This window comes from Ochotona princeps, chromosome 16 (assembly GCF_030435755.1).
Source record: "Ochotona princeps isolate mOchPri1 chromosome 16, mOchPri1.hap1, whole genome shotgun sequence".
In the NCBI taxonomy this organism is placed as follows: Eukaryota; Metazoa; Chordata; class Mammalia; order Lagomorpha; family Ochotonidae; genus Ochotona; species Ochotona princeps.
In genome coordinates this window covers 27,916,196-27,941,307 of record NC_080847.1, presented here as the reverse complement: position 1 = coordinate 27,941,307, position 25,112 = coordinate 27,916,196, and the positions used below count along the sequence as shown (strand labels likewise).

General features: G+C 46.7%; 1 protein-coding gene and 1 non-coding gene across 2 annotated transcripts; both read left to right on the top strand.

The window, feature by feature from the left end:
* Window positions 1-13,873: 13,873 nt before the first annotated feature.
* On the top strand, window positions 13,874-14,007 carry LOC118757760 (small nucleolar RNA SNORA70). The gene has a single exon (XR_004995363.2). It is a non-coding gene; the product is annotated as a small nucleolar RNA SNORA70 (small nucleolar RNA).
* Window positions 13,877-14,432, top strand: LOC131482286 (large ribosomal subunit protein uL16-like). The gene has a single exon (XM_058675079.1). It carries the CDS (start codon window positions 14,070-14,072, stop codon window positions 14,370-14,372), a length of 303 nt encoding a protein of 100 aa, XP_058531062.1. The 5' UTR covers window positions 13,877-14,069; the 3' UTR covers window positions 14,373-14,432.
* Window positions 14,433-25,112: the final 10,680 nt, after the last annotated feature.

The following is a 25,112-nucleotide window of genomic DNA, read 5'->3' as shown; positions in this document are numbered from 1 at the left end:
GTCAGGAGTGCCAGAGCAAGGGAGGCGCAAGACCAAGAGAGCGAGCCCCTCCCTGCCACGGGCCCTTATAGGGAATTGCAAGGGGAGTGGTTATATATACAACAGTGCAATACTGTCCCCTTTCAGGTGCCAGGTGGTGATAGGTGGGCAGGAGGGATCACCTAGACGAGGGAGGCGTGGCTTCCAAGCTATGATCTGAACTAGCTGCCTACCTCACTACAACATTGAGCACTTTAATCCTCTGCTTCACTTGCCAAATGCCTGCAACAACTGACTCAGCCACAAGCCAGGAGCCCTATCCCAGTCCCACATGGGGGCAGCAGTAACCCTGGCCTGCTGTCTGCTCAGACTTCATAGCAGGAACGTGGGTTGGAAGTGGGGAAGCCAGAATGTCAGGCAGCAGTGTCCACATAAGTAACATACGTCACCTTCTCCAGCACAGCCTGCCAGTGCCCATGAAGCAGCTGAGTCCCAGCTGGGGTTCAAGGAGAGGGGGTTGGAGTGACCACCCTTACCATCCATCTATTTGCCAGAGGAGCAAGGGATTTTAAAAGCAAAAAAATTATGTTATTTATTTTTATTGGAAAAGTAGGTTCATAAAGAGGAGATACAGAAAGACCTTCCGTCTCCTCATTCACTCCCCAAATGGCCACCACAGCCAAAGGTGATGCGATCTGAAACCAGGAGCCAGGAGCTTCTGGGTCTTCTATGTGGGCCGTCCTCCACTGCTTTCCCAGGCCACAAGCAGGGAGCTGGATGGGAAGAGGAGCAGCTGGGACATGAACCAGCACCCATGTGGGATCCTGACACATTCAAGGCGACGCGATTTAGCCATTAGGCTACCCGTGCCGGGCTCGAGTCCAGAAATTTCTACACATTGATCTCAGTTGTCTTAGCTAAAAGTCTCAGTGTGAAGGATAGGCTGATTTCTTCTAATTTCGAGTTTTAATTGTACTTGTGTGGTCCAGGCCACTCTGAGTGCACATGCGCAGTGGCTCACAGACACTGCTTTCTCCTTGCTGTGACTCCAACTCCTATCTGAGAAGTTAGCCTGAAGTGCTTTATTTTTATTCACTACTCCGTGAGATGAGCTATTAGTGTGAGGCTTCCGCTCTGTGGCACACTTTGCCATTTTTACCTGTGTGATATAGATTGTTGGAAACCAAAGTTCATTCTCAGCTCTGAGTCGCTGAGCTTGTCAGACCGAGTCCAGCAACCAGATGCTATACATAGGTGGGACCTGGAAATGGTGTTCCTCATTCAGACACTTCTGCTTTATTATGCTTGCTGACCGTGATTTCTGTGAGTTATGTGTATGTCCAGTGAGCCCTTCAGCAAAGTGATTGACCCCAGCTTTTTAAAGCATGTGTCCTTAGAAAGACCTTCTTTCTGAAAAAGATATCTATTTGAAAGAGTCCTCGAGAGATCATGTGTCTGCTGGCTTACTCCCCAAATGGCTGCACAGACTGAGGCTGGGTCAGGCAAGGCTGAAATGAAGAGCACACAGCTCCATCTGGGTTTTCCAATCAGAGTGGCAGGGGCCCAAGAATACGGATCATCTTCCTGTGCTTTCCCAGCCGGGAGCTGGGTTGAGGAAGTGGAACAGCTGGGATTTGAACCAGGGAGCCGATAGGGATGCCTGTGTCACAGTGGGCAGTTTAATCCACTGCACCACATGATGAGCTTGCTGCAAAATGCTCATTCTAGTGAAGAGTTAGAGTTGCCCTTGCCTTGAATAAACATTGACTTATAGGCTACGATTATTTTCCAGGAGGATCAAAATTTCCTGCTGCATTCTTTTCCCACACATTCCAGGGCATAAACAATATGCAAAATATCTTGCACAGGGCCTAGTACGTGGTGGATTAATGGCTTTTTTATTTTAAATTTTCTTTTTAATATTGTTTACATAATTGGGAGGGAGACATACCCACGTGGGCCTCTGATTAAGGTATGGAGAGAGGTGGATGGCACAAATGTTTCAGCTTTTGTTTTTGTTTTGTTTTCTCCTATGTCCACAGGAGAGAAGGAGGAAGGAGCCGTTCCTTGCTGTCAAACCAAGTCAGCACCTGGGGATTAGGGACATTCATTTGATGACACCTTAGAGACCCCGATGTGGGACAGAGTGTTCCAAGGGTGTTACTAGAGTGGATCTTACAGCCCTGAGAAGTTGTTGGTTTTATTGCTCCAAGGTTAAGAAAATCTTTCAAAGGTCTACTAGTTGACAAATTCTATCTTCGTGCATACACAAGCCCGTGCATGCACAAGCAAAGCTTGGTCAGGAGAATTGTCCAACCTGGTTTACTTTCCATTCTCTTGAGGAAGTCAGTGTCCCCTACAGGCCTAGATCATGTCCCCTGTACATATCTGGGCATGCTTGTCCACTGCACAGACAGCAGCGACTGAGAAAGCAGAACCCTGGTACATGTACGCCAAGGTCATACTACATATATTGTGACTTTCTCTGTGGCTAGGGTCAGGGAATCCTCCAAAAACTTCACCTAGGGTGACCTCAGACTTAACTGTTGTGTGCACTAACCAATGCACATATCGGTAAATGCAGTTTCCTAGTCAATTCTGCCCCAGCCCTACTCTATCTCGGGCAAAACAATGGGTGCTGTGGCCCAGCCCAGTCCAGCCTGCCACAGACCTGGTCTTCATGCATACCAGTTTGTGCCACGGCCTAGTATAAATGATTTCCAATAATCCCCACCAGGTCTGCCCCCAGCCTGATTTTTGCATGTGCCAGCCTCTGCTACAGCCTAGGCCAGCCCAACTCATATCCCATCCTGCTTTTGTGCACTTTGATGGGTGCTGCAGCTTACCTCAACCCAACCTGGCACTGATATATGCCAAAAGGTGCACCACCGGCTCCCAGCATATGCCAATGGGTCCAGTGGCCCAGTCTGAGATGGCCCAGCCCCAGTCTCAGAATTCACCAGCAACTGCTACAGCCTGGCTCCAGCCAGCCCGCCCCCAGTCCCAGCTATTGTCGGCTGGTGCAGCCCAATTTTGTAATATTCAAACTAATTTTTAAAGTTTTTTATTTCATTTTTATTGGAAAGGCAGATATACAGAGAAGAGGAGAGAAAGAGAGGAAGATCTTCTCTCTGATGATTCACTCCCCAAGTAGCTGCAATGGCTGGAGCTGCACTGATTCGAAGCTAGGAGCCCGGAACCTCTTCCGGGTCTCCCACGCGGGAGCAGGATCCCAAGGCCTTGGGCCACCCTTGACTGCTTTCCCAGGCCACAAGCAGGGAGCTAGATGGGAGGTGGGGCTGTCGGGATTAGAACTGGCACCCATATGGGGTCCTGGCACATATCACACCAGGCCCTGTACTAACTAATTTTGTACTATTTCCTCTTTACCATCTTTTCAGGAAAATCCACGAGGTATTTCCTGCTCATTTTACTTGCTGGGCAACATTTCACTATGCTTTAGGGGGACACCTGAGTGATAACAAAATCCAACTTTATTCATTTTTGAGTCTTTCAAATCTATTAAGCAAAATCCAGTCTGTCTTACTTATCCGGCACCCAGGACGCATTGTGTTCTAAATAAATTCTCACAGAACAAATGAAGATTCTAGTTCTTCACGTAAAGAAAGTTTCCAGCAATACTAACCTGATTGGCCTCGAGGCAAGTCCATGCCTGCCTTTAAAAAATCTAGCTTTCAGCTCATCTCTGAGACTGCAGCATCCATCAGTTTGCAGGGAGAGCTGGGGGTGGGGAAGGGCTTATCAAGGCTGGATGGTGAAACTTACCTGACACTTGCAGGAGCTGGGGCTGGGACAAAGCTAAGCTGGGCCAGGCTGCAGCACCCTTAGGTACATGCAAAAGTCAGGACTGAGGGCAGACCATGGAAGCAATGCCACAGCACCTGCCAGTACACATGATATCCTGGGTTTGGAGCAGACCTCGTAGAGGTAGTTGGAGAACTCCCCTGCTAGGCTGCAGCTCCCGCTGGGGTGCACAATATCCAGGGCTAGGGACAGGACAGCCGGCTCATCTAGATCAGCAGAGGACATGGACTGCCTCATCAGAGGATGAAAAGCAGAACAGAGTGGACCTCTCTCCTGGCCCAGCTTTGCAACAGGTTCCTGGGCCTGTGTGTGCAAATCAAGTGGACTTGGTCAGCCAATAGGCCTTGGAAAATTTTCCTTAACCCTGGTACAATGAAGCCAAAGATGTCTCAGAACTATCAGAACCTCTCAGGTAACACCTTCAGAACATTCTTCCCCATATCAGGTGTCATCCAACGACCGTGCCCCATCCCCCAGTACTGATGTAGTTTGACAGCAAGGAGTGGCCCCCTCTCATTCCCCTCACATTTGTCCCACCCACTTTCCTCCACACCTCAACCCTCCCTCCTCTAATTGGAGACCCACCCAGCATGCATCCCTCTCAACTATGTAAACAACATTAAAAATAAAAAAAATTTTAAACAATTCTAGACTTCAGAAAAGCACACAGCTAAGAAGGTAATCAAACTTCCAGAGCCAACCCAGAACTTGGCTTCGGTTACTTCATGGAGCATAACCAAGGGTCGTTCTCAGTTGGCAAAGATAATAGCTCTCGTCTACTGGGTCACTTGCCAGGTGCCTACGGTGGCCAGAATCAGGCGTTAGGAAGGCAATCTAGGGCTCCCACGTGGGTAGCAGAATCATTATCGCTGTGTCCTAGGGTCTGCGTTAGTAGGAAGCCTGGAATCAGGAACCAGAACTGAGAATGGAGCCGAGCCAAGGCGCCCTGAAATGGGACGAGCCTCTGAACCTCCAGGCTGAAAGCCCAGGTCTACGTTTTATTTTAAAGGAGGATTTTGAAATATTGATTCCGTCATGCCATTTCCAGCTTTATCTTATGCCTGTGGGTTGTAAAGTTGGGTAAAGGTCTTTATCCCCTTTAGTGTTTGAGCAGTTCATGAACTCTTTTTGCCAGATCGAGAAAATGGATAACAAAATCATGTTAGACTGTATTCTGTAGAAGCAGAAGACTACCCTTGTGTGGCGATTTGGGAAATGTAAGTTGTAGAACAGAAATCGGAGTCCTGTGGTTCACCCCCTCAGAATCTGTCCTTGCTTTGTTCCTGCATGGGGGTGTTACTACCAGGTCCTGGGACTGCAAGGTCTTCTCTCACCAGAGTTTTTGAGTCCCATGGATGCCGGCGACTGTGTCCCGTGAGCCCAGGCCTTGTGCCTCCTCATCGCCTCTGTGAACTAGCCCAGGCCTTCGTCACAAGACCTTTTTGTTGGATGCCAGGATCGATTCCCACTGCTTGAAACATTGAACTCTGACTGGTGTAGATTTCTAGAACTTCTGTTTGCATCCGTCCACACACCCCTGACTGCCCTGTTCCTGTAATGGACACGCACTGTTCTGAAAAATCAGCTGATTTCTTTTAAGTAGTTTATGAATGCAGTGCCTCATCGGGGAGTGATTGTCTAAGTGGCCCTCGTTTCTGTCTTCTTCTTCTTCTTCTTTTTTTAAACCTTATTTTTATTGGAAAGATGGAAATTTAATTTAATTTAATTTAATTTGGAAAAGTCAGATTTACAGAGAGGAGAGACAGAAAGATCTTCCATCTGCTGATTCACTCCCCAAATGGCTGCAATGGCCAGAGCCGAGTCAGTCAGAATCAGAAACTCCTGGTCAAGCCAACAGACCAGGGTGCAGGGTCCCAAAGCTTTGGGCCATCCTCTACTGCTTTCCCAGACCACAAGCAGGGAGCTGGATGGCAAGCAGAGCAACCAGGACACAAGCTGGCACCTACATGGGATGCTGGCAGGGGATTGGCCAGTTGAGCCATTACACTGGTCCTGGCCCTTGTTTCTTAAATACAGGGAATTGTTTTACCTTTGCCAGATACTCTGTTAGCTCTTCCTGGCAGGTATAACTGAAGGGTTCCCTTTTCTCAGCCTGTCCAGAGGCACTTAGAAACAACCTTTTTGAGACTTCCAGTGGTTTGAATTTAATATCTGTTACTAGACCTAGTTCTTGATCATCAGCTTGTATAAGAGATAAACCTGCAGAAACTATAGAAGAACCAAAGAGTCTTAGAAAATTAGTGCTATACTTATTTTGTGTTTGTTATTATTTGGGGGATCACTCATTCTGAAAATTACAGATTCTTCAAATGCACCGCTTATCCATTAAATGACAAATTACCAAGAACTTTAGTGACAAAACAGAATGTGTAGAGGTAGGTCTTGATCTAGCTCGCGGCATGCTAGTGAAGATCCACTCAACTCCACTGCTTTCCCAGGCCACAGGCAGGGAGCTGGGAGGGAAGTGGAGCTGCTGGGACACAAACCAGCACCCATATGGGATCCTGGTGCCCATAGACAGAGAACCAGCTCATGAAACCACGGTGCTAGCCCCCATAGTAAATATTTTTTAAAAATCCCCCAGACATTCAACGGTGTGGTCATCCTACTCCCAAGGCCTGTGTAGGCTGCTGCTTGTTCCTCTGATCTCTCTCACCCTGTTTGCCTTCAGCCCTACATTAAATAATAATAATAATAATTTTTAAAAATAACCAGGGCCCAGTGCAGTAGCCAAGTGGTTAAAGTCCTTGCCCTGCATGCACCTGGATCTCATATAGCTGGTTCGTATCCCAGCTGCTCCACTTCTCTTCCAGTTCCCTGCCTGTGTCCTGGGAAAGCAGCAGAAGACTTTCCAAAAGTAGAAGGCAGCTCAAAGCCTTGGGACCCTGCACTCATGTGGGAGACCCAAAAAAAGCTCCTGGCTTCAGATTGGCTCAGCTCTGGCCATTGCGGCCACTTGGGGAGTGAACCAGTGGACGAAAGATCTTTCTCTGTCTCGCCTCCCTTAAATCTGATTTTCCAATAAAAATAAATAAGTCTTAAAACACACACACACACATGAATCTCTAGCAGGTTTTACAAAAGAAAACAATTTGCACAATTTGCTTTTCTCCAGTCTGTCCTGGCATGTTTCTTACAGTATGAGTCACTGGCATGAATGGTAGTGAGAGTGCATTCTCGAATGTTTTCCATGTGCTGTGCTCAATTCAATATTAATGCCACTGTGGAGCTCAGACCCCAGTTAGGGCCAGCATGGTGTAATGCTCTATTATAGATTTCCTCAGCTGTTGGAACGCATGAGCAGTTCAGCTTTGTCTCTGTCTCATCTCCAGAGGCTGCCTGTTCCCCAGCCCTTGTTGTCTGCTCTTAATCACCGGCTAGCACGCAGACTTGATCAACACCAGCAACTTTTGTATCTTCTTTGTGATCACCATCTTCCTGCCTTCAGTTAGAGATGGCCTGCAACCAAGTGCAGCTGCCAACATGGCTGGGAAGCTGGCAAGGAAGGAATTCCCACCATGCCAATCTCTTCACGGCAGAGCTGGAACACAGGGCTTCAGCCATTCTCTTTCTTTCTTTGAATCAATCTTTCCTTCCTTCTTTTCTTTTCTTTTCTTTTCTTTTCTTTTCTTTTCTTTTCTTTTCTTTTCTTTTCTTTTCTTTTCTTTTCTTTTCTTTCTTTCTTTCTTTCTTTCTTTCTTTCTTTCTTTCTTTCTTTCTTTCTAACTTATTTATTTTCATCAGAAAGGTAGATTTAAAGAGAGAAAGATCTTCCATCCTCTGGTTCACTCCCCAAAAGGCCACAGCAGCCGGAGCCAAGGCAATCTGAATGGAGCCAGGAGCCAGTAGCTTCCTCTGGGTCTCCCACATGGGTGCAGGGGCCCAAGCATATGGGCCATCCTTTCCTGCCCTCTCAGGTGCACCAAGCTGGGTGGGAAGTGCAGTAGTTGGGAACACAAATCAGCACCCATATGGGCTGCCAGCACTGCAAAGCAGAGGATTAACCAGTTGAGCATTATGCCGGTGAGCCCGGCTCCTTCAGGTGCTCTTCTATTTAGCTGTCGCCCCTCACCGTGCTTCTTGGTGTGTATTGGTGTTCTCACTGCCTAGCTGCTGTTCCCACTTGAGCTGGTTCTCTCCATGGGTCCTGTGCAGCAGCTCACACTGTAAGTCTGAGCCCTATGACGAGATGCTGTACTATCCACCCTGCCTATTTTTTTTTCTCATGTTTGTGTTTTTACTTATTTCAGAGGCAGAAGGAAAGAGAAAGATGTTCTACCCTCTCGTTCATTGCACAAATGACTACAACAGCCAGAGCTGGGGCAGACTGAACCAGATCTCTAAGTGTGCATGTCAAGGACCCAAGGACATGAGCCATCACCTCTTGCCTTTCAGGATGTGTTCCAGCAGGAAAGCTGGATCGGTTGCAGAGGCAGGGCTCCAACCCAGGCATGCCGATATGGGATGCAGGTGCCCCGGGTGATGGTTAAACAACTGCATCCCACTAGGATGCCCAATATCGCACCTCAGAGGGCCTGGGGTCCATGCGCAGCCCCAGCTCCTGACTCCAGCTCCCTGCCTAACACTGATACCGGAAGGCTGTGATGATAACCTGGAGCTGGGTTCCTGCCACCACGTGGAAGACCTGGATGGAGTTCCTGGCTCCTGGCATCTGCCCTGCTGCTGCTACTGGCTATTGGGGCATTTGGGAAGTGGGCCGGTGGATTGTGACTCTCTCTCTCTCTGTCTCTATCTCTCAAAAAAGGGAGGGGGGAAGGGAGAGGTGGCTAACTCAGCAGTTCCCTCGCATTAGCAAATAACCAGGTTCTTGCCACATTATCCCTGTTCCTTTGTGAGCCCACAGGCTAGCTGCCTGCTGGGCTACCTCTGTCTCCCAAGTCCCCTGAGACTTCCCCACTCTTTCATGAATATTGACATGACATACAGTACCAAACAACCTTTAATATCCCAGTGTCTTACTACAATAGATGTTTATTCCTCATTTCTGTCGTGGTGCCCTGTGCTCTGGAGCGTCTGTGCTTCTCTCTGCTTGCCCTTAAGACGTGCTGTGAAGGAGGAGAGCCTGAGTTGGGGTGGTAGGTACCAGCATAAGCAGACACAGAGATGGGTGGAACATAATCGAACCCAGAAATGGACCTGAAGTTATATGGCCAATTGATTTTCCACTAAGGTTCCTGTTTAGTTCAATAGAGAAATAATAGTCTTTTCCAAAATGGTGCTAGTTATTAGCTATATGGAAAAGACATATACTCAAGAGTTAGGGATTAGTGGGGTGGCATTGTGGTGCAGTGAGTGAAGTTACCACCTGCAATGCCAACATCACATGTGGACACTGGTTCATGTCCCAGCTGCTGCACTTCTGATTCAGCTTTCTGCTGCTGTGCCTGAGAAAGAAGCTCTTAAGTCAGTGGACCCCTGTTACCCACATGGGAGACCAGCATGAAGCTCCTGGCTCTTGGCTTCAGTCTGGCCTAGTAACAGGCCATTGAAGCCAGTTAGGGAGTGAACCAGTAAGTGGAAGCTTGCACTTTCTCTCTCTCTCCCTCGTAATTCTGCCCTGGGTCCGTGCCATCCACAGGAGACCTGGCCCAGCCATGGCTGTTGTAAGCAGTTTGGGAGTGACTCAGTGGATGGGAGATGTCTATTCATCGAATTAAAAGTAATAATGCTATATGTCCATTGTTTTAGTGATTTGGATGTCACTGATGACCTTAGCAAGGCTGTCTTTATAGGTGATCCAATTGGAAGTCAGATTATAAGGAAGTGGAACACGTGATGACCAATCAGTCTTCAGGGAAATTCATGGAGGAATCACAGCCACTCATTCTTGTTTCAGTTATTTATTTTTATTTGAAATGCAGAGGTATAGCAAGGAGAGAAAGAAAGAGATCCTCCATCCACTGGTTCACTTCCCAGATGGTCACGATGGCTAGAGCTGAGCCAACCCAAAACCAGGAGCCAGGAGCCTCAGAGGTCTCCCACATAGTACAGTGTCCTGAGGACTTCAGCCATCCTCTGCTGCTTCTTCAGGGCTTAATTAGGGGGAGCTGGATTGGAAGTGAAACATCCAGCACACGAACCAGTGCCCCTAAGGGATGCTGCCACTGCAAGTGGAGGCTTAGCCTACCTATGCCTTAGCGCTACCTATGCCATAGCGCTGGCCCTTTAGCTCTTCTTACTGAATAAATAAGTGAATTGGCGAGGCATTGCTGTTGAGCATGGAGTAAAGGGAAACCTCAAATGACCCTTGGTTCCTCATCGTTGAAGTGATTACAGGGAGACTTCCCGGACTGGGGCAGGAGTCACGTTCCTCACCCCTCCCCACCCTCCCTGCATCCCTTTCCTCCCTGTCTCCAGGCCCTACTGCTCTTCCTCCCTCCTTCCCTTCCCCCAACTGTGGACCCACTCCCTGCCCCCTCCACCCCAACTTCACGAGGTGCCTTTTGAAAAAAAAAATGAAGTGATTGCAACAGTCTGTTGAGATGAAAGGCAAAACCCAGTTTAGAAAATATCCATATTTAAGTTGAGAAAAGATTTACTTATTCAATCTTTTTTTTTTTTTAAAGAAAAAGTATTTATTTCGAAGTTAGAGCTATGGAGAGAGAGAAACAGAGGGAGACAGAGAGATCTTCCATCCATCCACTGGTTCACTCCCCAGATGGCCACAGTTACAGGAGTTGAGCCAATCTGAAACCAAGGAACAGGAACTTTTTCAGGGTCATCCACAAGGATGAAGTGGCCCAAGGTCTTGAGCCGACCTCCACAGATTCTCCCGGGTCATGAGGAGGAAGCTGGATCAGCAGTGAAGCAGCCAGGATTTGAATTGGAGCCCAAATGTGAAGCCTGCGTTGCAGGTGTTGGCTTCACTTGCTATGACACAGAGCTGATTGCTTAATTTTGTTTTTTAAAAGATGTATTTATTTATTTTGAAAGGCAGAGTAAGAGAGAGAGGGAGAGGCAGGGAGAGGGAGAGGCAGGGAGAGAGAGAATCTCCCATCCACTGGTTCACACTCCTAAATAATTGCAGTTGTCTAGAACTTCATCCAAGTCTCCCTTACACGTGCAGGGATCTAACCACTTGGGCAATCTCTTGATGCTTTCTAGGCACATTAGCAGGGAGTTGGATCAGAAGTGGAGCAGCAGACGCTCAAACAAGTGGAAAGTGGCAACTTAATATCCTGAACCAAGCTGTAAGTATATGAATTTTCTGTTTTTTTTTTCCAAAAAAAATTGCTCATATTTTTTAAACATCTATTGAGAAGTGGGAAGAAAGAGAGAAGCCAGTTACTAATTCTGTCCCCAAATAACTACAACTGGCAGGGTGGGGTCTGAACTGAATCAGACCTTTCTCGTGAGTGGTGTAGACCCACGTGTTTGAACCACCTGCTGTTCCCCAGGTTTGATTCAGCAGCAGGTTAGAGTCAGGAATGCAAGCAGGACCTGAGCACAGGTCCTCCCTGTAGTGCACAGCATCTTAACTACTAGACCAAATACCCTCCTCTTAACATCCTGTTTCACGAAGCTCTTGATTTCCTGCCTCTAGACCTCAAAGCGTGCTCACTACTGCTGTTGATTAAAAAAGCATGAAGAGTTCAAGGCCTTAGTAACACTTTTTATCTTGTCCCTTCTTTGAGTTAAAAGTATACATTATTTTAACTCAGGACAGCACGTTAGCTCAACTAATCCTTCACCTCCAAGCACGACATCCCATATGGGCACCGATTCATGTCTGGCTGCTCCACTTCCCTTCTAGCTCCCTACTGGTGACCTGGGAAAGCAGTTGAGGATGACCCAAAGTCTTGGGACCCGGGACCCATGTGGGAGACCCAGAAGAAGCTCCTGGATCCTGGCTTCTGGCTTTGGATCGGTTCAGCTCCAGCTGTTGCAGCTCAGCTCTGGCCATTGTGGCTGGGGAGTGAACCACGGATGGAAAATATTTCTCTCTGTCTCCCCTTCTCTCTGTAAATCTGCCTCTCCAATAAAGATAAATAAATACATTTTTTTCAAAGTATACATTACTTCAAGTACCTAACCAAAAAGATGTTAAGTCTTAACATAGTGGTAGATTGTCAGATATTGCCCCACCAAAGAAATTTTTATCTTGGGTCCAGTCCAATGGCTTAACTGGCTAATCCTCCACCTGCCAGCACCAACATCCCAAATGGGTGTTTATTCGTGTCCCATTTGCTCCTCTTCTGAACCAGTTCCCTACCTGTGGACTGGGAAAGCAGTGGAGGATGGTCCAATGCCTTGAGAACCTGTGCCCAAACGGGAGACATGGATGAAGTTCCTGGCTTTGAAGCAGCGTAATTCTGGCCGTTGTGGTTGTTTGGGGAATGAACCAACAGATGGAATATCTTTCTCTCTGTCTTTCCTTCGCTCTGCAGATATACAAATAAAAATGAAACTTTTTTATAATAAATTTATGTCTTTAAGTGGAACTATTTTTTTTAAAGATTTATTTTTATTACAAAGTCAGATATACAGAGAGGAGGAGAGACAGAGAGGAAGATCTTCTGTCCGATGATTCACTCCCCAAGTGAGCCTCAACGGCCAGTGCGGTGCGCGCCGATCCGAAGCTGGGAACCTGGAACCTCTTCCGGGTCTCCCACGCAGGTGCAGGGTCCCAACGCCTTGGGCCGTCCTCGACTGCTTTCCCAGGCCACAAGCAGGGAGCTGGATGGGAAGTGGAGCTGCCGGGATTAGAACCGGCGCCCATATGGGATCCCGGGGCTTTCAAGGCGAGGACTCTAGCTGCTATGCCACACCACCGGGCCCTAAGTGGAACTATTTTAGTCTACTTAATTGAACATTTTCTCTCAATGAATAGCATTGAGTCATTGTTTTTGTTGTTGTTGTTGTTATTATTGTTCAGAGTAAGAAATGATCAACCAATAGCTTCCAGCATTTAGTTAAATATAATTTTATCCTCCCCAGTCTCATATAGGAATCCTAATCGTGAGAACACAAGGTGCCCTAAGCTTTGAGCATTTTCACGATGTATGCCTATGCATGAGAAGAGCAAACTTCCTGTAATACGAAGCCACTATCTTCAATGACTTCCATTTAGCAAGAACAAAACCAGGAAAAATAGCTTTCTTTCCCTGATTGTAAGAACCAGTTTCCAGAATTTATTGGACATAAAGATAATTAAAGTTATTCAAGTAAAATAAGAAGGAATAGAGTTTTTCTAAATGAATGTTGAATTAAAGAAATAAGGAATTTTAAAAAAAGATTTATTTATTTTTGTTGGAAAGTCAGACATACAGAGAGGAGGAGACACAGAGAGGAAGATCTTCCATCCGATGATTCACTCCCCAAGTGAGTACAACAGCCAGTGCTGCACCTATCCGAAGCCAGGAGCCAGGAAGTTCCTCCAGGTCTCCCACGTGGTGCAGGGTCCCAAGGCTTTGGGCTGTCCTTGACTTTTCCCAGGCCACCAGCAGGGAGCTGGATGGGAGGTGGGGCTGTTGGGATCAGAACCAGTGCATTTAAGGCAAGGACTTTAGCCGTTAGGTCATAACACCGACCCCAGGAATTTGTTTTTAAGGCCATCAGACTTTAAGTGACATATAATGATGTAGACACAGAATATGGGACTGAAATGAGTTTAGGAAGATGGTTTCAAAGGATTGCCAGCATTTTCTTCCTTCAAAGATTAATGTGTTAAAATGGAAATGAAGTTGAAAGCATTTTGAAATAGACAACTCTATACTGTGCAATTACTTTTTTTCATTAATATTTGCATACAAAGTTATGCATTACACAACTTGACAAAATAACCTTTGCACTTGGCCTGGTGGTGAAGATACCATTAGGATGCCTATGTTTCATATTAGTAATAACTCCAGCCCCTAAAACTGATCTACCTTATTACTGGGAGTCAGCAGGTCGTATTTCAAAACATTGGGTCCCTACCACCCATGTGTGAGACCTGCATTGAGATGTGTCTCCAAATAATTAACTGATTAATTTAAAATTAAATAAAACAATAACCAAGATAAATCTTTTAAAACTTTCATGAGCCCTGCAGCTAATTAAGCCGACCAGCTCCCCTATGCCATGGGCGCCTGGAGTGCAATGGCTGCAGACAGCATTCTCCTAGGTAGTGTATCAACCTGTTCCTTGTACGGGTTGCTCTAAGGGACCTCGGAGACAGTCCTTCAAAGTGGCCAAGCCTGCTTCCGACCTCATGCTGTTCCTCATCTAGGCTGCAGACAGGTATGCGGGGTGCTCTTGGAAAGCCCCAGGGCACAGTCACCAGGGTTCACATTGGCCAAGTCATCATGTCCATCCTCACCAAGCTGCAGAACAAAGAACATGTGGTTGAGGCCCAACGCAGGGCCAAGTTCAAGTTTCCTGGTTGTCAAAAGATGCACATCTCCAAGAAGTGGGGCTTTACTCAGTTCAATGCGGATGAATTTGAAGACATGGTGGCCAAGAAGCAGCTCATCCCTGATGGCTATGGGGTCAAATACATCCCCTACCATGGTCCCCTGGACAAGTGGCGAGCTCTCCACTCGTGAGGCCTCTGCTCTTCTGTGTTCCTAAATCTGACAAAAATAAATCTTGATTGTTTAAAAAAAAAAAAAAAAACTTTCATGAGGGGCCTGGCGCCGTGGCCTAGTGGCGAAAGTCCTCGCCTGAGATCCCATATGGGCATTGTTTCTAATCCCAGCAATCCCACTTCCCATCCAGCTCCCTGCTTGTGGCCTGGGAAAGCAGTCGAGGACAGCCCAAAGGCTTGGGACCCTGCACCCATGTGGGACACTTGGTAGAGGTTCCAGGTTCCTGGCTTCAGATCGGCTCAGCTCTGGCCATTGCGGATGCTTGAGGAGTGAATCATCAGATGGAAGATCTTCCTCTCTGTCTTTCCTCCTTTCTGTATGTCTGTCTTTCCAACAGAAATAAATTTTTAAAAGGGGGGGGAAGTATGTCTAAAAAAAGATTTATTCCTTTTCTCTGGAAGGCAGATTTGACAGAGTAGTGGAGATAGAGAAAATTTCTCCGATCCTCTGGTTTATACCCAAACGACTGTAACAGCCAGAGCTGAGCTGATTCAAAGCCAGAAACTAGGAGCTTCCTCTAGGTTTCCCATGTGGGTGTAGAGTATCAAGGACTTGAGTCAATCTCCACCGCTTTCCCAGGTCATAAGCAAAGAGCTGCATTGGAAGTGGAGCAGCTGGGACACAACCCAGATCCCATATGGAATGCCAGCACTGCAGGAAGAGGATTAGCCTGTGAGCCACCGTGCTGGGCCCTCAGTGCATAGTCTCTTAATCCTCCCCGAAAGAACTGCTATTCCTCAGCCTCTCTTCCAGCTGCCTGCTAATGTGCCCAACTCCCCTGCTGCTCTCAGGTGACCTTAGAAGTTGAAAAGTTAATTTATTTACTTTGTGTCTGTGCTTGTATGCATTTCCTTGTGGTAACATACGTATGACACAAAACACACTTTTCCTTTTCCAGGGAATAGTTCAGAAGCCTTAAGGCTACTGTTCGTTTGTTAGATTTGTTTTATTTTTTATTAGAAAATAAACGGGCAAATGGAGACCCTAAGGTGGACTATGTCAACCAGTGGATTCAGGAGAGATTTCACCATGCTTGGAATGGCGAGATTGGCAGCAATTCAGCTTCTGATTAGTCAACTCCATAGAGACCAACAGCTTCTCCTTTTATCTCCCTCCTTGCCCCAGATACACATACACACACCAATGAGGAAATAATGGTCTTAGCCACTTTCCTGTAACCCTTGACCCTTTGTACCCTAATGTAAAGATTATTAAAAAAAAAAGAAGAAGAATTTAGCCAACAGCTACATATAAGTTCAATTTTTACACTAAAGATATACTTTGCTTATTAAAAGAAAAAAAGAAAATCAGATATACAGAGAGGAGGAGAGACAGAGAGGAAGATCTTCCATCCGAAGATTCACTCCCCGAGTGGCTGCAATGGCCCAAACTGCACCAATCCAAAGCCAGGAGCCCAGAGCCTCTTCTGAGTCTCCCATGTTGGGCGCAGGGTCCCAAACCTTTGGGCTATTCCACTGCCACAAGCAGGGAGCTGGATGGGAAGTGGAGCATTGGGACACGAACCAGCACCTATATGGGATACTGGCATGTGTAAGGCAAGGACTTTAGCCACTAGGCTACTGCACTGGGCCCTAGTCTACATTTGTTAATGACCACGGACCATTTCCCATCCATCACCACCATCTCATGGAATCTCCAGAACTTTCTCCACTGTTCCAGCCAAAACTTGTTAACATTAAGACATTAACTCCCTCCAACTTCTGGCTGCCATTGTTCTGCTGTTGGTCTCTATGGAGTTGACCTTATTTAAGTGGACTCAGTATGTAACGAGTCAGTATTTGACTGACTTTTCTTTCCTTAACTATACATCTTCACAATTCATCCATGTCTGAGAGTTCTCTTTTTTCTTTTCTTAACATTTATTAATTTTGGGCCCGGTGCAGCAGCCTAGGGCTAAAGTCTTTGCCTTGCGTGTGCTGGGATCCTATATGGGCACTGGTTCTAATCCCTGTGGCCCTGCTTCCCATCCAGCTCTATGCTTGTGGCCTGGGAAAGCAGTGGAGGACGGCCTGAAGCCTTGGGACGTTGTACCCACGTGGGAGACCCAGAAGAGGCTCCAGTCTCCTGGCTTCGGATCAGCTCAGCTCTGGTCGGTCATTACAGCCATTTGGGGAAAGATCTTCCTCTCTATCTCTTCTCCACTCTATATATCTGACTTTGCAATAAAAATAAATAAATCTTTAAAGAAAAAAATTATTTGTTTTTATTAGAATGGTAGATTTCTAGAGGGAAAGAGAGCTAGAGAGGGTCTTCTCTCTGCTGGTTCCCTCCCTAGATGACCAGTGACCAGAGCTGAACCTTTCCACAGCTGGGAGCCAGGAGCTTCTTCCAGGTCCCCACGTGAGTGCAGGGGCCTAGGACTTGAGCCATCCTTCACTGCTTTCCTAGGCTGTCAACAGAGAGCTGGACTGGAAACAGAGGAGTTGCAACTCACAGTGTTGCCCATATGGGATGCCAGCACCACAGGCAGAAAAATATTGTGCTACATGATCACATCGTCCTGAGAGGGACCTTTTTTTTAAAAAAAAAAAAAAAAGTTATTTTTGGTGATGCTTACATAGTTGATTGGGGGAAAGTGGGCAACACTATTGTTCACACATTTTCTTTTTTTTTTTAAGATTTATTTATTTTTATTGCAAAGTCAGATATAGAGAGAGGAGGAAAGAAAGAGGGGAAGCTCTTCCATCTGATGATTCACTCCCCAAGTGACCACAATGGCCGGTGCTGCACCGATCCGAAGCTGGGAGTCAGGAGCTTCTTCCAGGTCTCCCACAAATGAGTGCAGGATCCCAAAGCATTGGGCCATCCTCGACTGCTTTCCCAGGCCATAAGAGGGAGCTAGATGGGAGGTGGAGCTGCCAGGATTAGAACCGGCACCCATATGGGATCCCGGGGCGCATTCAAAGCGATGATTTTAGCCACTAGGCCACTGCGCTGAGCCCTACACATTTTCTTTTTCTTCTTCCTGTATCTTGGGGAGGGGAGGATACAATGGGAGAGATCACACCCAGCCTCCCCATTACCTGATGTCATCCCAGGGTCCCTGTTGCGGAGATGTTCTGAGGGTTCTGCTCAAGCGGTTTTGATTGTTTTGAGATGCTCTTTTATCACTGCTCCAAGGATGAGGAAATCCTTCCAAGGTCAATTGGCTGACATAGTCCACCTCAGAGTCTCCATTCATAAAATGGCCAATAGTTATCTTTTTTGATGTCTCTAAACTTAAGATAATAGCTACTTTTGTAATGTGTCATGTAGAAAGATTATTACTAACAAGAGATACTTTTGAGATCCATTGTTCCAAGTTTCATGGAACAGCAAGAACATTGGAGTGTCTGTTTCACACAGGGCATACAATTCTGCCAAGGCAAACACATTGTAAAACTCAAATGACTGCTTCAATGAAGAGAAGTATGTCCATGATCCATGATGCGCTAAAAGAACTTCCGAAATTCTGACCCATTCAGTTTCATTCATGGCATGTAATTAAATATTTAAACACACAAAAAATAGCCAACCGCCCCACAAAATTAAACATAGAATTACCCTATGACTCAAACATTCCACTTCTGGGTATATATGCAAAGGAACTGAAAACAAGATTTCAAATAACCGCTTGTACACTGTTCATAGCAGCAGTATTCACAATGGCCAAAGGCAGGAACAACCCACCTACCCATTCATGGGTGGCCAGATAAACAAAATGCGGTACATTCCCCGATATATTACTGAGTCATAGAAAGGAGTGAAGGAGGCGAAAGCTGTTTCTCAGGGAAGCTAAGTTGCCTCTTCACATGCCCACATCCCACATTGGAATGCCAGTTCAAATCCCGGCTACTCCCCTTCAAATCCGGCTTTCTTGCCAATGTGTCTTGGAGATGATCCTAGTACCTGGGTTCCTGCCGCTCACATGGAAGGCCCAGATGGAGTTCCTGATTCCTGGCTTCATTTCAGCTCAGCTATTCTCCTGTTCTCCTGATCCTAGTTGCTGTGAATGAACATTCCGGGAGGCAGCAGCAATGACTTCAGTGTTTGGGTCCCTGACATGTGGCAGAGTTTGGTGGTGGGGAGGGCAGGGAACGGGGTGGAAGGTTGGACAGTAAACCAGGGAAAGCTTGGTCTTAAAAAAGAAGCAGTAGCAGCAGCAGCCAGGACCTCACACCAGCCTCACACGAGCTGCAACACAATGCCAGGTTACCACCTGCAAGCCAGGAGGTGAGGCCTCACCAGCCACAGGCCCTGACAACATTTTGAGCTTGAACTTTCAATATCCAGAACGGTGAGAAATAAACCACCATTGTTTATGCCACCTGGGGTGTTCGGTTAGCAGCCTGAGTAGACAAGCTCACACTGGGTCACAGGGCATCCGCATCTTAAATCTGGTGGTTGGGACCTGGGCAGTCCTGCGTAGCTTTTGCTCCAGTTTATGCTTCCCCAGTGGCTTGCATCATCACACCCTCCCCACACTGGGTATTACCTCACTGTGTAATCTCTGTCCATCTGTTAGACAGAAGAAAGACAACTAATTTTTTAAAAAGATTTATTCATTTTATTACAGTCAGATATACACAGAGGAGGAGAGACAGAGAGGAAGATTTTCCATCCGATGATTCACTCCACAAGTGAGCTGCAACGGGCCGATGCGCGCCGATCCGAAGCCGGGAACCTGGAACCTGGAACCTCTTCCGGGTTTCCCACGTGGGTGCAGGGTCCCAATGCATCGGGCTGTCCTCAACTGCTTTCCCAGGCCACAAGCAAGGAGCTGGATGGGAAGTGGAGCTGCCGGGATTAGAACCGGTGACCATATGGGATCCCAGGGTGTTCAAGGTGAGGACTTTAGCCGCTAGGCCACGCCGCCGGGCCCGAAAGACAACTAATTTTAATGACTTCTTGAAGTTGAGGCTTTTCCCAAGTATTTGTGGGACATTTAATAAATGGGTTTTTAATAAGACATCAAGACTTTAAAAAATATATATGTATTAGTTTCACTTACTTGAAAGACAGAGTAACAGAGAGAGAGAGGAGAGAGAGAGAGAGAGAGAGAGAGAAAGAGAACACTTCCATGCACTGGTTCACTCTTCAGGTGCCAGCAACAGCAGTTAGAACTAAGTCATGCTGAAGCCAGGAGTCCAGAACTCCATTGAACTTCCTGCTTGTGCAAGGGTCCAAAAACTTGAATCGGCACCTGCTGATTTCCAAGATTCATTAGCAGGAAGCTGGATGGGAACTAGAATACTCAGGACTCCACCTGCACTCCAATATAGGATGCAGGCATCCCAGATGGTGGCTTAGCATCATGTACCATAACATGCACTCCAGTGAGGGAATTATTTTTCTTTTTCCTTCTTTCTTTTTTTTAATTATTTTTATTGTAAAGGCAGATTTACAGAGAGAGTGAAACACAGAGAAAGATCTTCCATCTGCTGGTTCACTTCTCAAATGGCTACAATGGCCAGAGCTGAGCCAATCTGAAGCCAAGGAACCAGGAGCTTCTTCTGGGTTTCCCACACAGGTGAAGAATCTCAACACTTTGGACCTTCCTCTACTGCTTTCCCAGGCCACAAGCAGGGAGCTGGATGGGAAGCAGGGCTGTCGGGATTAGAACCGGCAACCATATGGGATCCCGATGCATGCAAGGCAAGGACCTTAACCACTACGCTATCATGCTGGGCCAGAGATTTATTTATTTTTATTGCAAAGTCAGATATACAGAGAGGAGGAGAGACAGAGAGGAAGATCTTCCATTCGATGATTCACTCCCAAAGTGACCGTATTGGCCGGTGTTGCACTGATCCATAGCCAGGAGCCAGGAACTTCTTCCAGGTCTCCCATGCAGTTGCAAGGTCCCAAGTCTTTGGGCTGTCCTCGACTGCTTTCCCAGGCCACAAGCAGGGAGCTGGATGGGAATTGGGGCTGCCAGGATTAGAACTGGTGCCCATATGGGATCCCAGCACATTCAAGGTGAGGACTTTATCCACTAAACCACTGTGCCGGGCTTAGGTCAGCCACTTTTTTTTTTTTTTTAAGATTTATTCATTTTATTCAGATATACAGAGAGGAGAGACAGAGAGGAAGATCTTCCGTCCGATGATTCACTCCCCAAGTGAGCCGCAACGGCCATTGCGGTGCGCGCCGATCCAATGCCGGGAACCATGAACCTCTTTCCTGGCCTCCCACACGGGTGCAGTGTCCCAAATCTTTGGGCTGTCCTCGACTGCTTTCCCAGGCCACAAGCAGGGAGCTGGATGGGAAGTGGAGCTGTGGGATTAGAACCGGCACCCATATGGGATCCCGGGGAATTCAAGGCGAGGAGTTTAGCCGCTAGGCCACGCCACCGGGCCCAGGTCAGCCACTTTTAGTGGTGGCAGTTGTAATAGCCCATGAATAACTAAGATTGTGTATAATGTGGTCCCAAGAAGTTTTTAACTTTTTAAATAAAACGTTTAATCTTATTTTCAATATTATTTATGTAGTTGAGAGGGCTGCATGCGCATGTGGGCCTCTGATTAAAGTAGGGAGGGTCAAGGTTTGGAGGGATGGAGTTAGACAAATGTTTGAGGCTGGTTACACAGCAAAAGCTCGGCATTCTTTGTTTTGTGTTTTGCCTTTGAATAGGCCCAGGTGGCTTGGCTTTACAGGTCTTTGCTGCTCCATGTCTTCGTGAGGTAATCAAAGTGTGATGTGCAAGTACTCAAATCCATGTTCATAGTCTGTAACTATTTGGTTGGAGACGCTTGCCAGGAAGCATCCTGGAGGGGTATCAGGTGGATATGCCAGGGATGTGGCTTGCGAGAGGAAGGCAGAGGACCGAGTAAAGGGATGATGTGATGGCTATGACCTTTCCTTGGAGAACTTTATTTTATTATCATCAACATCATCATTATTATTATCTTTTTATTGGAAAGCCAGACATTTATAGAGGAGGAGAGACAGAGAGGAAGATCTTCCGTCCGATGATTTGCTTCTGAAGTGACTGCAACAGCCAGTGCTGCACTGATCTGAAGCCAGGAGCCTAGAACCTCCTCCAGGTCTCCCACGTGGGTGCAGGATCCCAAGTCTTTGGGTTGTCCTCGACTGCTTTCCCAGGCCACAAGCAGGGAGCTGGATGGGAAGTGGAGCTGCCGGGATTAGAACCGGCGCCCATATGGGATCCCGGGGCTTTCAAAAGTGAGGACTTTAGCTGCTAGGCCACCGCTCTGGGCCCCTCCTTGGAGGTCATGGGAGGCTTTTGTTTTGATGTGTGGGAGTATCAGGGGTGTACTTAGAGTGTTTTTTTAAAAAAAAAGTAGAGCCAAGCAGTTCAGGAAGTATAAGGTGAAAGAACCTCTTATACACGTACTTTGTATTACTTAGTGCTCTGTGTCACTTTCTTGAATGCCCTTCTAGAGATATTCTACGTTTGTGCAGACACACATGCAACTGTAGCAGTGGTTTTGTGTTAGATTTTGTTTATTTGTTTGAGGCAGAGACAGATGGAGAGAAAGATCTTGTCTACTGGAGTGCTTCCCAAATGCCTGCAACAGGCAGGGTTGCACTCCAGGAGGCTGGGTCTCTCATGTGATTGACAGGAATCCATGCCCTGGAGCCACCAATCACTGCCCCCTGGCTGCACAGCAACAAGAAGAGCTGGGAGTTGGGAATTGGGTGGTGCCGTAACCACTGTGCTCAGTCCTACCCAGAGCACTTTCTTATTCAGTTTTTTTTTAAAGATTTATTTATATTTTTATTGGAAAGTCAGATTTACAGAGAGAAGATAGAGAGATCTTTTGTCTATTCCTTCACCCTCCAAGTGGCTGCAGTGGTCAGAGCTGAGCTGATCCAAAGCCAGGAGCCTTCCAGGAGCTTCTTCTGGGTCTTCTATGTGGGTGCAGGATCCCAAGGCTTTGGGCTGTCCTCAACTGCTTTCCCAGGCCACAAGCAGGGAGCTGGATGGGAAGTGGGGCAGCTGGGACATGAACTGGTGCCCACATGGGATCCTGGCACATGTAAGGCAAGGACTTTAGCCACTAAGCTACCGCACAAGGCCCTAGAGTCCTTTCTAATTCCCTGAGTTGCAACACTCAGTGTAGAACTTCTGTTTAGTGAACCTGGGTCAGCAAATCCAGTTACGTCCAGCTTTATGTTCCCTCCGCCATTATCCCAGGCCTTTTATTCCGTTCTCACACAGATCCCTTCATTTGGATCTGTATGAATTAGAAAATACAAATCATTCTTTTAGAATGTCACACAGTTCCTCCATAGTCGTATTTTGTCCTCGACCTGTGGGGCCTGGGGAAGAATTATTCTTTTCTCTCTGATGAAGGCCGTCTAGGTTCTGCAGGCAAAGAAGAGTTAATGACCTGAGACAGAATGAGGCCGCTGTTCACGGGGCTGATACTACTGGAGTGGGGAGGCGACTTCTACCGGAGATGAAGGGAGGGGGGAAGCAGGAGGCTCTTCCGCTGGCAGCAAAGGTTTATTAATAGAGTCATCAGAGGGGAACCTGGTGCGGTAGGTCAGTGGTTAAAGTCCTCGCCTTGCATGCGCTGGGATCCCATAAGGACACAGATTCTAATCCTGGTGGCTCTGCTTTCCATCCAGCTCCCTGCTTGTGGCCTGGGAAATCAGTTGAGGATGGGCCAAAGCTTTGGGATCCTGCACCCACATGGGAGATCTGGAAGAGGCTCCAGGCTCTTGGAGAGTGAATCAATAGACGGAAGATCTTCCTTTCTGTCTCTTCTCCTCTGTATATCTGACTTTCCAATAAAAATAAATAAGTCTTTAAAAAAAAGAGATTCATCAGAGGGCCTGATCCAATGGTTCAGTTGGCTAATCCTTCCCTTACATGTGCCAACATCCCATATGGGTGCTGAGTCATACCCAGCTACTCCATTTCCCATCTAGCTCCCTGCCTGTGGCCTGGGAAAGCAGTAGAAGATGGCCCAAAGCCTTGGGATCTTGCACCCATGTGGAAGACCTAGAAGAACCCCCCATTTTTGGATCAGCTCAGCTCTAAGCTGCTGTAGCCATTTGGAGAGTGAACCAGCACATGGAACATCTTTCTCTCTGTTTCTTCTTCTCTGTAAAATCTGACTTTCCCATGAAAATAAAACAAATCTTAAAAAAAAAAAAAAAGACTCATCAGAATGTAGGTGCTCAGAGTCCGTCTTCTGTACCTTGACTCTCTCCACACTGGTTGGAGATCTACAGGGACATGCCTCCTTCTCAACTATATGAACAACATTAAAAACAAATAATAATAAAAAAGGAGAATATTTCCCCACTTTTTTTATTGTGGTAAAGCTAGGGGGCTCTACAGTGGTTGGACAATGTGGGCAGTCTTTGAAGACTCTGGGGGTGTGTGGAGCTGTGCTTTGGGTAGATGACAGCAGTGTGGAGGTCGGGTGGGGAGGGGAGACATCAGGAATCATTGCTGTAATTTAGGAAAGAGGGAGATCTATTTCCCTACTTTAAATCCTTCATAGTTGATGGAGAAAATTTTAAAAAGAAATTTTGTAAATGGGGCCCAATTACATGTTTATTAAGATCTGGAGCAAATACTTCATACCTTAAAAACTGAAGCTACTATTAACTACATAATCATTATTCAGGGTTCTCACAAACTCCAGAGTGGAATGATTAAATACTTCCTAACATTTAGTTATCATGGTAATTATTAATGATAGTAGGATTATGTAGTTTATAATGCAATCTCCCTCCTGTTTCTCAAGTTAATAAATACAAGCATTTTACATTTTCATGCTTGCAACATTTTCTCTTCATGTTTCTTGCAGGTTTTTACTGAGAAGGACAAGGACCCTAGTTGTGGAGGAGAATGCAAGCATGTGAGCCATGCCTTTTGGCTCATCAGCTTAATGTTGATGATCTTCAAGACCACCATCCATGTCCATTCTGTTGAAGTAAGTGTAGTTTATCTCTTGGGAATCAGTGGACTTTGAGATAAAATGTTGCAGATTTATTGGGGGAAAGTGAATATGTTTTTGTGTATGTGAAGTACCCAAAATGTTTTCCTCTTGGCTGGATGACTTTTTAAAAAAATTTATTTTTATTATTATTATTATTTTTTAAAGATTCATTTATTTGTCTTACAAAGTCAGATATACAGAGAGGGGGAGAGACAGAGAGGAAGATCTTGCGTCCGATGATTCACTCCCCAAGTGAGCACAACAGCCAGTGCTATGCCGATCTGAAGCCGGGAACCTGGAAACTCTTCTGGGTCTTCCACACGGGTACACGCTGCCAAGGCCTTGGGCCGTCCTCGGCTGCTTTCCCAGGCCACAAGCAGGGAACTGGATGGGAAGTGGAGCCGCGGGGATTAGAACCGGCGCCCATATGGGATTCTGGGGCGTTCAAGGCAAGGACTTTAGCCACTAGGCCACGCCGCTGGGCCCCAAAAATTATTTATTTTTATTGGAAAGACAGATATACAGGAAGAGAAGATACAGAGAGAAAGATTTTCTGTCTGTTGGTTCCCTCCCCAAGTGGCTGGAGCTGAGCCAATCCGAAACTAGGAGCCAGGAGCTTCTTCTGGGTCTCCCATGTAGGTACTGGGTTCTGAGTTCTTGGGCTGTCCTCTATTGCTGTCCCAGGCAACAAGCAGGGAGCTGGATGGAAAGTGGAGCTGCCAGGACATGAACCTGCATCCATACGGAATTCTGGCACATGCAAGGTGAGGATTTA